This window comes from Lampetra planeri, chromosome 13 (genome assembly GCF_965212315.1).
Source record: "Lampetra planeri chromosome 13, kcLamPlan1.2.h2, whole genome shotgun sequence".
In the NCBI taxonomy this organism is placed as follows: domain Eukaryota; kingdom Metazoa; phylum Chordata; class Hyperoartia; order Petromyzontiformes; family Petromyzontidae; genus Lampetra; species Lampetra planeri.
Window position 1 is genome coordinate 1,527,188 of NC_136119.1, and position 13,317 is coordinate 1,540,504.

At 49.5% G+C, this 13,317-nt stretch overlaps 1 protein-coding gene across 2 annotated transcripts in view; it reads left to right on the forward strand.

The window, feature by feature from the left end:
* The window catches only part of IPO11 (importin 11), an 89,702-nt gene that overhangs the window by 46,447 nt on the left and 29,938 nt on the right, over nucleotides 1–13,317 (forward strand). For both annotated transcript variants that reach the window (XM_078599818.1, XM_078599817.1), the window contains exons 17-22: nucleotides 1,143–1,176; nucleotides 2,755–2,795; nucleotides 3,733–3,849; nucleotides 4,266–4,379; nucleotides 5,810–5,925; nucleotides 12,836–12,912. In XM_078599818.1, coding sequence (XP_078455944.1) covers nucleotides 1,143–1,176; nucleotides 2,755–2,795; nucleotides 3,733–3,849; nucleotides 4,266–4,379; nucleotides 5,810–5,925; nucleotides 12,836–12,912 — 499 coding nt within the window. The remainder of the gene's footprint in view (nucleotides 1–1,142; nucleotides 1,177–2,754; nucleotides 2,796–3,732; nucleotides 3,850–4,265; nucleotides 4,380–5,809; nucleotides 5,926–12,835; nucleotides 12,913–13,317) is intronic.

Genomic DNA, 13,317 nt, shown 5'->3' on the forward strand with positions numbered 1-13,317 from the left:
TTCGAGAGCTACGAATGTAAATGTCGTTGTCGCCATGACAATTGGAATATGATTGATCAAAAATAGTATTCCCATGGTCTATGCCAGCAATCATTTGGCAGTTCAATCCGCCCAACTTTATTACGGGTGAGCAGCTCTGTGCTATTGGTTTCAAGTACAGCGTGCGGCGTGAGTTAATGCACCCATCTCACCTATCTGGAACCGGCCTGGTCCTGGTCTCGGTCACTGCCAGCTATGATTTTGTCCCGTGCGTGAAAACCTGACTTATTGGCGCAGACACATTGAACGCAACACTGACCCCCCCCCCCCCCCCCCCCGTGCAGCCAGCGTATACGTATTTTTGCTTCACTCGTAAAGTTGACATTAAAATATTTTCTTGGCCTCTGTTCCTTGGGGTGTTTTCACACACACACTCTTCCGTGAGAACTTCCATCGTGGCGGATAAGTAGCGCTGCTGAAGTTAATGCAGATCAGATAAGCTTCATTGGAGTTGGGAGAGTGCAACAAGGAATAAAATTCGGAATATATAGTTTGATAGATTTTATTTATTTCATTGGCGTTCCGTGACGATACAGATCTTAGTTTACACAATCATGGTTACATAGGTCGCGATACAAACGGCGAGGTTCGGTACGTGTGCTTCACATGTCCACAGGAATATGGAACAAAGTAAAGGAAGGAAAAAGATGCAATTCAACGAAGCAAATGCAGTTTGCTAAGTATGATCCACACAGCTTCGTCAGACCATCAGAATCTTGATTTATTTCTCACGGAGAAATACGATGAACTATGAAGCTCTTTTTCACAGATGTCCAATAGGGCTGGATCATAAAGTTACAACAAACAATACACAAACGATAGGAGTGCAAAGTACATCACTAAAAATGTATAAAACAGATTGAGTATATATTATTTAATGCATCATCGATTCGCGGGCAACATCACTGACATCCACCAAGCCTCTACAGAGGCTATTGAAAAGTTTAATCACCTCCATACACACACGCACGTATATAACTTTAACTCATTTCACCTTGCCACATGAAAGAACGAGAAGATTTGGCTCTCGTTGGTTTTAGGAACATGCTGTCCGGCAAATCGAAGCGCGGCCCTGACCGTAACGGTGTGTATCTCTTTTGCAGGTCCGGCTGGCAGCGGCGACCACCCTCAAACTTTATATCCTTCTTAAAGCGATTACACCCATTATATTTTTACTGCTAAACTAAGAAACTATTAACACTATTTTAATTTTACCGAGTAAGGCCCACTGAGCTCATAAAGCTCTTTTTCCGAAGCGACCTGGCTAACACAAATGAGTGGGTTATGATGTGGAAATCTATTGCAGCCAAATGCTCGAAATGCATGTTTCTAAATGTGGAGGGAATACCCGGAGGGCCTGGAGAAAAATCCACGCGACCACGGGGAGAACACGTAGACTCCAAATATACAGAAGGCGTCGGGGTCAGGATCGAACTCCTGCATACCAGGCGAGGTATTTAACATCTCGCCACCACGGCGAGATGTTACTGGGGGGAGGCCTTTATCCAGCAGTGGATTGACAAAGCTGCAGTTTTTTTTACTTAATTAAAAGATTGTTATCCTTTACACAAGAGAGCCAAATATTAAAAACGCCTGTGGGCAAACAAGAACTCGAGTGACATTTTTCTTAATTAAGAGTTGGATGCTCTCATCTGTGTTTTTCCCACACAATTGACCTCTGTGTTATCGATGTGGTACAGCTCCAATAAATCATGCATAATAAGGTGAATTTAGCCACCACTTCTGGGTGAACTTATCTCCCTAAAGGTTCTAAAGGTACAAGGTTTTGTCGCGTGGATAATGGGGGGTGATTTTGCACGTTGATGCAGGAGTTCCGCGGCTAGGGGAAATATTTTAGACCTGGCAACTCTTGATTCGTAATTTATTTTTGGGGTCAGATCGCCGTGTGAGTAAAATGTTGCGTCAGAAAAAATAAACCCTCCACCCGACACAGCCAATCGATAACGTCACGTGTTGACCAAACCTAACCAAATTATTACTGCTTCAGCAGCACCACCGGTGTGTTGTTTGAAGAGCGATCCTCACAACGCTTAACTGGGCACGATGTGTTACAGGTAGTTGCTCTCCCAGCAACACCGGTGGTGCTGAAGCAGTCATAAATGAGCGTGTTTGTTCATCACGTCGTGACTTTATTAATTGGCCGCGTCATGTAGAGGTGGGTGCTCGACACGCATTTTAATAACGCGACCGACCTGATCGCAAAAATGAGCTGCGAATCATAACATTGTTCACGAAAGCCCTCCTACATGTGTTAAATTCTGACAACACTTCCAAATGTCCGTGCGCCCCGTGATAGACGTGATCGGGCTGTGCGCCTGCCCAACGGTGTTTTGAAGGTCGCGTTCGGCCCTTAGTGATGTGTTAGGTTCCCCACCCCTAGTTTGCAGCGTCGCCAGAAGCCTACACTGGATGGGGAGTCGAACTCGCAGTTAGAAGGTCGCGAGTTTAAATCTCAGGGTTGGTTTTTCAGTCGGGCCTTTATTCAACCCGAGTTCGCCAAATCGGCACCCCTTTGTGGGAAGTCGCCACTTGTCACGTGGATCGACTCGTCCCCCTGCCATAGGAATGTGGAATCCTCACACCGCTGGTTCGTGGCAGGATAGCACGTCGACTTGTTTTCGCTTGCGAGAAGCATCGCAGGCAGTACCGCTCATGGACATTGTCTCCGGTTTTTTTTCTTGACGAGCCTCATACCTGTGGATGATTTTGACTTCAAGACCGAACAGTTCACGCCTGTAAGTAAGAGCCCATGAGAACTCTCGCCACTCGGGGTCTCAGCTCAAACCCCCCCCCCCACTCTCGCGGCGCCCCACTTACCGGCAGTGAATCACCAGCAATCTCAATGAGCCCCACACACACACACACACATGGACATTCTTAATTAAGCCCCTGTAATTATCTCGGTTGTATAAAACCGGCCGAACCTTCACCGTCATCCGTGCTTTCTCAAGCCCTTCTCAAGGGTTGTACACTAAAACCTTGGATTGCGAGCATAATTCGTTCCGGAAACGTGTTTGTAATCCAAAGCACTCGTATATCAGTTGTGATCACGTGACGCTCAGCAGACAAAGCGTATGCACGTACTACTCGTGTTGCAAGACCTCGCTCGTTTATGAAATGAATATTTATTTTTAAAAATTTGCTCGTCTTGCAAAACACTCGCAGACCAAGTTACTCGCAATCCAAGGTTTTACTGTATTGGGAAAACTTTCTAATACTCGTGCTCACTCAGCATCGAGCTGGTCTGAGATGACCGGGTATTTAACTGTTTGTTTATCGATTAAAATCGATTTGTTAAGCTGACACGCATTGAATGGCAAGTCAGAAATAATTGAGCATTTACAAAGTATGGTAATAATGCGGTCGTGTTGCATTTTAGGCTGTTGTAAAAACTGTGGAACGTTACAAACAACAAACGAGTCGAAACAATGGATTGTCGAAGCGAATCACGATCTTTAATCGCGACGCACCCAGCGGGGAATTTAATTGTAGCACGTCTTCTCATTACCCGACTGCTCCGCCGATACCCGAGCGTCGCCGGGCTCAACATCGTGGCTGTTCTTCGGTGGACGATTTGCGATCGGCTCGTCGTTTTCCGCGGTGCGCGCGGTGCAGTGTATCGACGTGACTGCTCTCTTCGCGCTAACCCCTCCGCACTTGTCTCCCGGTCAGTACCTCGAGTCCATCTTCAGCCTGCTCTTCCAGCTGCTGCAGAGCGTCTCCGACTGCGACTCAAAGATGCACGTCCTGAATGTCACCTCCTGCGTCATCGAGCGGGTCGGCTCCCAGGTGCTCCCTCCTCTTTCTTCGAATAAACTGATGTCTTACGTTGTTAAATCCAGCTGCTCGCTTCAGAGCACAGTGATTGTCTGTGGTTGCGTTAGGCAGATGCGGGCAGCAGTCAGTATTGTGGTTAACGCACTGGGCTACAAATCCAGCGACCCAAGTTCGTTTCTTGCTCGCGACCAATAACAGTGGCGAATATTTAAATGGTCCTGGACATCCCCTAAGTTGACTCAGCCTCAACGAAGTACCTGGTGCGGTGTGTAAACATCAGCACCGGGGAGACAAAGGGGGCCAGGCATGGTCTTGGCCACCCACCCCTTCGTGTGCCGTGCCGGCCGTCATAGGTGCTCGCTTAACAGAACTTACCCCAATAGTGTGTTAAGAGGCTCCACGGTGGGATCTTTGTCTTTGTTACACAGATAAGGCCGCATTCGGGCTCGCTTGTGCAGTACCTGCCGGTGCTGTGGAAGCAGTCGGAGGAGCACAACATGCTTCGCTGCGCCATCCTCACCACCCTCATCAACTTGGTGCAGGTGAGCATGTCGCCCGCTCGCCCTCCCTATCGCTCGCCCTCCCTCCCTCTCAGCCTTTCTCTTCTCTCCTCGCACTGCCCGCAATCATTTGGAACTCAAATCCCATCATCTCACTAAGCACTTACCACCTTGTTCGGTTCCAGAAACGTATTCACCCTTATTTATTACAGCATAAGCTGTGCTATTTGTTGCTGACCTGTTGGCGTTTTTGGGCCTTTGGGCCTGTGCTCAACAACCTTTGGGAAAGGGGGGGGGGGGCAACGACTTCAGCCCTCGTTTCGTCCCTCCAGGGACAATACCATGGTATCGAGATGTTTACTACCTCGTCTAGTATACACAAGGTCGTGGGTTTGATGCCGACCCTGACGGTGCCTGTATATTTGGAGTGTGTATTTTTGTCCAGGTCCTCTTGTTTTTTTTTTCTTTCTCCACATTCGGAGTATTTGGCTGGTATACATTTTGACAAGATAAGCCACTTCGTTGAGCTATAATTTGTGGGCAGGTCGCTTCTGAAAAATAGCTGTATGTCTTCGTGGGCCTTATCTGGCAAAATGTAAGTAGTTTTTAGTTTTTAAGTAAATCTTTATTCGTTGCTTGAGCTCCAGCAAAAGAAAGAAGCGTCATATTTTGATATTGTTGGTATCGTGTAGGTTAATATCACGGCGGCCCTCATTGGCAAGCGCCAACGGGTACGTAAAGCACAATGTCTTTATTTTTTTAAATAGTCCATTGGGCAGCAGAAGTCTTTGGCAAGGGTGCAATAAATACTCAGAGTAAAGAGAAGATGGCACATTCGTTTTTGCATTTGCGATGGGATTCAGTGGAACGAAGGAAAGTGATTATGAGGTCATGTCGACCGTGATGACCTATTAACCTTGACCTTGATATGTACATCACGGGAGAAATTAAATCACTTCTGCACAATAGAGAACATAAATAATCTTCCGGATCTGGGTAGGTTAAGCTGCCCCGCCTGCGTAATTCATCTCGCTAACATCTCAACACGCCCCTAAGTCATTTTCACTTAATACTTCGCCGTAAAAAAATAAATACTTCCCGTCTGTGACCTTTCGCTTGGGACGGCAATTAATTTTTCTCGTTCTCAGTAGCTGTCGGTGGGCTCTCGTAAATTGAGTTTATGAACTGCAGTTTTTTATTTTTAGAAACCAATAGATGATGAGCACAGCCCTATCAAAGTTTGTGACAGTTAAGCGTTGAACACGTTTTTTGACTTGAGCAAAGGCAACGTTAGAAGAGCTCGGGGGGGTCCGGGGGGGGGGGGAAGAGACGACGGCACGGAATTTTCTTGGCCGCGGGAGAACAAGCAAAACATGCGCTTTCCTCTCGCTTCCCACTTCCCACCGTCCATTACGGACCTCGCGTCGGTGCCAGCACCGCGTAGTTTCGTCTGCGTTGTCTCGTCTCGCAAGGGCCTGGGTGCGGACAGCGTGGGCCTCTACCCGTTCCTGCTGCCCGTCATTCAGCTCAGCACGGACATCTCGAAGCCGCCCCACGTCTATCTGCTCGAGGACGGGCTCGAGCTTTGGTAAGAGCACCATCTCCATACGTCTGTTTTGTCAGTGACCAACCCCGCACGCACCCTCCCCCCCTCCGCCTCCCATTTGTCAGTTTTATCCCGGCAAGGCTGCCCGTTTGTCATTCAAATAATTTGATTGATCGTTCTCCTTCGTGCTTTCGAGTTGGTGCCGCGCACCGATCGGCGCGATGTCCAATGATTCGCCGCGCGAGCTGTGAAAGCTGGCCGGCACGTTCGACTGAAACGTCTGAAGTCCTGCTGTGAACAACGCGCGTGGCACGACCCGAAAACACATCGGCGAGCAAAACCGCGAAAAACCTACGCAGCGGTAGTGGTGGTGGTCATGTGATTTATCGGCATGTGCCGGATCAGTACGGGGGGAGGTCAGAAGTGGCATGTGTTGTTGTACCTGGTCGGGGTGTAGCTTCGCTCTTGATTAACCGCGTGATTGCTGCTCCCCCCCCCGCCTCTACCATACCTACATCAATCAGGTTATGCCTCGCTAGCAAAAATAAAATAAATAACTCCTGGTACATTTGGGGTGACGCAGCCCGGCGTGTTGCGTTAATTGAAGCCGCGTTTCCCGGCCGCATGCCGTGGCTGCCCGCAGCGGCGGTGGCTGCCGCAATCTGCCGCGTGTTGTTGTGCGCGCTCACCGTGACGCAGAGCGATGTACGTGGAACATCTTTGGCAGTTCGCTTTTTTTACTTTTTTATTTATTTCCCTCACTACCAGAAGGGACAGAATGTTGGCCGATGGAGTTTGAAAAAAAATGTTTGTGTACAATTATTAGCGCAGATTCCCATCCGGACAAAACGGCCCAAGAAAACACACACCGCCTTGGCGGTTTGCCTTGTTTTGTCGGTGATTGAGACGTTGGTTTTGCTTCATAAAAACAAAGATGACCACGAACATTGTTTATTAGGGATAATTTTTTTCTCACATAATTTTAAGCTTTTTGCTTTCAATTGCGGTCTACGTTTGTTTTAGAATATATACGTGGATACGTTTGGTAATTTTCTTGAATAATTTCTGAACTCTAATATTCGAGTCTTTCCAGATTGTTTACACAAAAGTAATGGTTTTCCTTGTTCACCGACTTTTTTTTGTTCATGAGGATCCTGCTACATTGGGATGTTTACAAAATTATTTTCATGATCGTTGGCTTTGTGTGGGAAGAGAACAGGACAAATCCCACCACACATACGAGGGCGATGAGACTCAAGAGCTCCGCACAGATGGGTTTCATCGATTCGTTTTGTCAAAAAACTGACCAACTCGCAGTGCAAGCCTTCAACACCTGGTTTTACCAGGCAGTCTCCCACATAAGTCCTAACCAGGCTCCACTATTGCTGATTTGGTCACGGACAAATCTCTTGTAATGATAGAGTTAATGGAATTGTTCCTTGCGATGAAAAAAAAATATAAAAAATAAAACATTGATATGCCATCTCTCACCCATGGGTCAACTAATCCGGTCGTTTGGAACATAATGGAGCAAACGTTAGATTTTTACGATTCATAAAATCTCCTTGCAGCACCTGTGGTTTTTGGTTGCCCACCGTTGCGTGAAGGTCAGCGCATGATTAATTGTGGAGGAGTCCTGATGACATTCACGAACGGGACATCTGGGGACGAAGTCATCCTGAAGGTTGCGTCCTTTCTATTCTTTTTTAATGACTGAAAACACTCGTTTACGAGAGCTCCTTTGGTTTTTAATGGGATGGCATCGCACGCGCGGGGATCCGTGGATGGCGGGCACAGGAGAGAGCATGCATTGCAAATCATCTCATAAATATTTACCAAATTAAATAGTAAAGCTGTAATCTCGCGCCTATTAGTGCGGTGGGCTTAGGCGGCAAGCTGTCGTTTGCTCGCCTTTTGGCCCGTGTATTATTAAAATCTTAAGTAAGTGGGTTCATTATTTTATTTGTTCTGCGCGTTGCATTTTATTTTTGTGTGCTCGCTTGCCCACTGCAAGTGCGTCAACCGTGCACCAACCGTGGGATCTGGTAGAGAGTAGCAGAAAGTGTTGGCGAGATGTGGTGGTGGAATCACCGATTTTGGCAACCGTAAAATCTCGGCCTATCCAGGAGTTCTGAAGACAATTTTTATTTTCAGCAGGATTCCGCTATTATTGAGATATTTACATATATGTTTTATGTTATGGGTTAACATCACCGCTGTAGCCAGTAACTAGGAGGCACTGCCATTCGCCACATTGTCCAAAAATAAATGGGAATAAATTGCCTGAATCAAATCACGGACGTGAATTGTTCCACACCTTATTATAAATCAGTTTAATTTGGCTTGTAACGGAGATTCAAATGAGCCAGTTTATTAACTCTTAACACTTATTATAATCTGGATTGCCGTAGCCATTTAAATTGATGGTCGCGGTGTCGAAGGATTTTTTTTTCGCGTGAAAATACAGTGTCGTTTTTAATAAGTGCGGTTGTAATTGCTTTATTATTGCTCATAATACGTACACATTTACAGTAAGCGTAGGTCATAGTTTATTGTGTACGCACCATGACCTTCATTTGGCAAGCAATTCTTTCCCTATTCATTAAGCCTAACCTGATGGACCCTGTCGATAACAATTTAATATTAAGACACTGGCCAAATTATAACCGCTTTTAATTAAGTTGCTATTTTCGTCTTTTTAAAATTATTACACATGTGTACACACACACACACACGCGGGCTGCGCACGCCGCGTTAAAATAAATTTGTGCTTGTTTGTTCGGAAGAATATTATCGGCACGTTAAATACGCATAGGTCACGCAGCGCAGCTGTTCCAATGCTTTTTATTCGCTTGTGGTGGTGGCGGCGGTGGTGGTATTGGCGTTCTCGCCTGCGCGCGTGCGAGCATGTGATATTTAAGAGAGAAACAGGAGCCCCGGTTTGTAGACACAGTATTAGGCCGGCATTTGGTTAAATATCCCGCGCGTGTACGCTCTTGCCTTCTCTTCTAAGCAAACAGTCGGGTCAATTATGCTCGCGGCGCAGAGAAAGGTGGCCCAGTGCTGACGCTGGATCTACCTGGGACACGATAACAATTACCGGGCTTCCATTGAGAAGCAGGAGAAATAACTCCGATTGGTCTAATCCATAGTACATTTGTGTTGAGTCATTTTAGGTGCGTTGGTTGTGGATGGAGGGGAGGGGGGGGGTGGGGGGGAGGTGTGTATGGTTGTTTGACCATACTTCACCACGCTGGTCATTGCGGGTTGGTGAAGAGGAGCACGTTTTCTCTCGCCTCGCAGGTTGTATGTCTGTTGAACTTCTTTCGCACCATACGTAGTCAGCCAACCGTAGTAATAGGAGGTGAGTATCGAGGCTGGTACGTGTGTCCCTATCCAGCACTTGAGCTACTCAGATGTATGAGGCACTCGAGTCTCTTCGCCTTGTCGCCCACAAACGAGTCGGATTGGTCTCACGACCCCACCAATCCGCCTGGCTCCCGCACACGTGCCAATTTGTTCTGGCCTCCATCTCCGCGGTGGCGGCGGACGTCTTGGCAACGGACGTCCGCTCGGGCGTGTCCACACCTTCGGCCGCCGCCGCTCCCGTCGTTTTCCACGGCCCGCCAGACCACCATTGTCCTCTGAAGCAACTCTCGTCCTGCCCGAACCCCCCCCCTCCCCCCCCCAAATGATGCGTAAAAAAATAACCCTCGGCTGAAAATCGCTGCTTGCTAGCAAGTAATTGCTCAACTTTTTTTATTAAGTTGCGCTAATTTAATTGGAGCGGAACATGTAAGTCACACCTGAAGGGAGGGTTGGGGGGGGGGGCGAGAGGGCTTTGTATGGAACGGGGGGGGGCGCTCGCCGGACGGATTGCTAATGGCGTAATTAACATGGGGAGGCAAGCTTCGCCGGGCGACCTTGCTCCCGCGGGGGCGGTGAGCTGCAGCTGATGATATAACGCTGATTGACACTTGTGAAATTAGGCGCGGCGTGTGCTATGGGGGGTGGGGTAGGGGGTGGGGAGGAGGGGGGGGGCACCTGTCTCGACCGTCGGCGCATGGGCCCAGCGGTCACCCGCACGCTGACGCCGCTTGCGCATCACTTCTGTCAATCTGGCCGCGTATCGGCATGCTAGGGGCGGCTGGGCTGAGCGGGTGTGATTGCACGTACAGCTTGGGTGAGTGTGCGTGATGTGTGTGGTCGGGTAGGTGGGTGGGTTAGTGCGTGATGTGTGTGGATGGATAGGTCGGTGGGTGAGCGAGTGTGGCTAGGGTGAATGTGTGTGGCTGGGTAGGTGGGTAGGTGAGTGTGCTTCGAACCTGACGATCTGAGTTCGATTCCCGCTCACGGCCAACACCAGTGACGATCATCTGAGCCGGTCCTGGGCCTCCCCTACGTCGACCCAGCCTCAAATTAGTACCTGGTTCGGTGTGGAAACATTGCTACTAGGGAGATAAAGGCGGCCGGGCGTGGGGTTGGCCACCCGCCTCGTGTGCCGTGCCAATCTTCATAGGTGTTCGCTGACAGCACTTGCCCCAAAAGTCTGTTAAGGCTATGCGGGCATCTTTGTCTATGTGGCTGGGTAGTAAATAGGTGGGTGAGTGAGTGTGACTGGGTGGGTGAGTGAGTGTGGCTGGGTGGGTGAGTGAGTTTGGCTGGGTAGGTGAGTGAGTGTGGCTGGGTGGGTGAGTGAGTGTGGCTGGGTGGGTGAGTGTGGCTGGGTGGGTGAGTGAGTGTGACTGGGTGGGTGAGTGAGTGTGGCTGGGTGGGTGAGTGAGTTTGGCTGGGTAGGTGAGTGAGTGTGGCTGGGTGGGTGAGTGAGTGTGGCTGGGTGGGTGAGTGAGTGTGGCTGGGTGGGTGAGTGAGTTTGGCTGGGTAGGTGAGTGAGTGTGGCTGGGTGGGTGAGTGAGTGTGGCTGGGTGGGTGAGTGTGGCTGGGTGGGTGAGTGAGTGTGGCTGGGTGGGTGGGTGAGTGTGGCTGGGTAGGTGAGTGAGTGTGGCTGGGTGGGTGAGTGAGTGTGGCTGGGTGGGTGGGTGAGTGAGTGTGGCTGGGTGGGTGAGTGAGTGTGGCTGGGTGGGTGGGTGGGTGAGTGTGGCTGGGTAGGTGAGTGAGTGTGGCTGGGTGGGTGAGTGAGTGTGGCTGGGTGGGTGAGTGAGTTTGGCTGGGTAGGTGAGTGAGTGTGGCTGGGTGGGTGAGTGAGTGTCGCTGGGTGGGTGGGTGAGTGAGTGTGGCTGGGTGGGTGGGTGAGTGAGTGTGGCTGGGTGGGTGAGTGAGTGTGGCTGGGTGGGTGGGTGGGTGAGTGTGGCTGGGTGGGTGAGTGAGTGTGGCTGGGTGGGTGAGTGAGTTTGGCTGGGTAGGTGAGTGAGTGTGGCTGGGTGGGTGAGTGAGTGTGGCTGGGTGGGTGAGTGAGTGTGGCTGGGTAGGTGAGTGAGTTTGGCTGGGTAGGTGAGTGTGGCTGGGTGGGTGAGTGAGTGTGGCTGGGTGGGTGAGTGAGTGTGGCTGGGTGGGTGAGTGAGTGTGGCTGGGTGGGTGGGTGAGTGTGGCTGGGTGGGTGGGTGAGTGTGGCTGGGTGGGTGGGTGGGTGAGTGAGTGTGTGTTGCTGGGATCGAAAGACCACAAGAGTCGCAAGGCTTGTGGCGCGGGTTTCTGGGGGGGTGGTGGTAGGGACCGCGGGGGGGGGGGGTCTGATTATTTAGGGTGTCGGCACTCCTCGCGATATTAACCGTTCACTTGGCCTTCCTTCCGCAAATTAATTAGCCGCGCTTACAACCACGGCATTAAAGTGACATTGTAGGTAATGCGGGCGTAATTTAATTAGCGCCGTGCTCCTCTTTTTGCCCCGTTATTACTCTTCCGCTCCTGAAGCGCGCTCCCAAACATTAGCCGCATTTCGGTTATGTTTCCCCGCCGCATGGCCGCATTGCAAATCTTCCAGATTGATCGTCGCCCGAGCTGGCCTTGACTGCAAATTTATTTTTACCTTTTTTTGTTGCTTTGCGCCGCACAATTCCTATTGGTTGTCTGCGGAGGTTCGTGAATTTGTTTCGCAGGGTGTCGGTTTTCGCGGATGCATGCGTTTGTTTTATGGTCTGTTTGCGAAGTCGTCCTGTTTTACAATTAGCTGCAAAGATAAATAACGTCGGGACTGAGATGTGCGTGTGGCCATCCATTTCCCGCTTTTCGTTAGTCGCCGCAAGAAATGTCTCCTTTCTTTTTTGGTTTCCCACTAACAGAATCTTAATAACACAACTAGAATTACGTCTTATATCTAAATTTTGAGCTGAGAAAATAAATAGACACCGTGGTCTAATCCGCTGGAAATTATTCTTTGAGAGCAAATGTTGAATGCTCGGTTTTTGTTTTCTTAAGACTCTGCACATCTCCCGAGCGTGCGGATTAAAATAGAGATTAAGGAAAGGTCTGCCCTGCCGCACAAACACAGACCTTGCAAAAACCTTTTCACCCCCCCCCTCCCCGTGATTAATGCTGCCTTATAGCCGTAGAGTATGCAGCTGGGTGACATTCTGGGCGTCTGCCCTATAAAGAAGGCTTATTTCCCAAAACATCAGCCTCGCTGATATCAAATTGTAAAATCAGTTTTCCGATCAAATGAGGGTAACACTCTGCTCCTCAACCACCATTTACCTCTTTAATGCCAGTCGTGAAATTTCTACATTGGCGTGGCAGGTGTCAGTCGTTTCATAAGGAGCACTGTATGTCAGCGCTCACTCAAAAGTGGCGTGAGGGTTTTCTGCATAGGTCCTGATGAAGAGCCATTGCTGAAAATGTGAGCAGACTGAATATGAACGATGTGAAGTCCTTTATTTGATTCTCATCAGAGTCTCAACACTGAACCTACCCTGTCACTCGGGGTTTGGCTGCTGTGGCGTGGCCGGTGCGTGTGGCTTGTTGACGTGCGGCATGGCGTCTGCTGTCGCGCTGCCAGGTTGATGACACTGGAGAACTGTCCTGCCGTCACGGCTGAGCTGCTGCACATCTTCCACAACATGCCGGCCATCCTTGGTACGCCGCACTCTCCACAGGGACCTGGCGTTCGGCGGATGCGACTAATCGTACGACGCGTTCTCACCCGTCTCGACCTAGTCCTCAGCACGATGGATCGAGATTCGCACCCACCCATTCTCGCTCAGACTGAGAGACCCAAAGCTCAAGACATTAAAAAAAATCTCAAACTGACCGAGGAACTCTCAGATCAAATGTTGTCCGAATTTTAATGAAGTCTCCACATTCAGGGTCGTGATAAGACTCAAGAATTTGTTCGTTTTCTCTTTGTTGCGTTTTCAGTTGGCCGGATATGAGCCATATCCCTAGGCAGGCTGTAGCTCGTTTGGCCCCTACGAGAGCATTTGTGGGCCACGTTTGACCTGTGGGCCACCAGTTTGAAGAGTGGAGGCTCCTTTCAGCAGT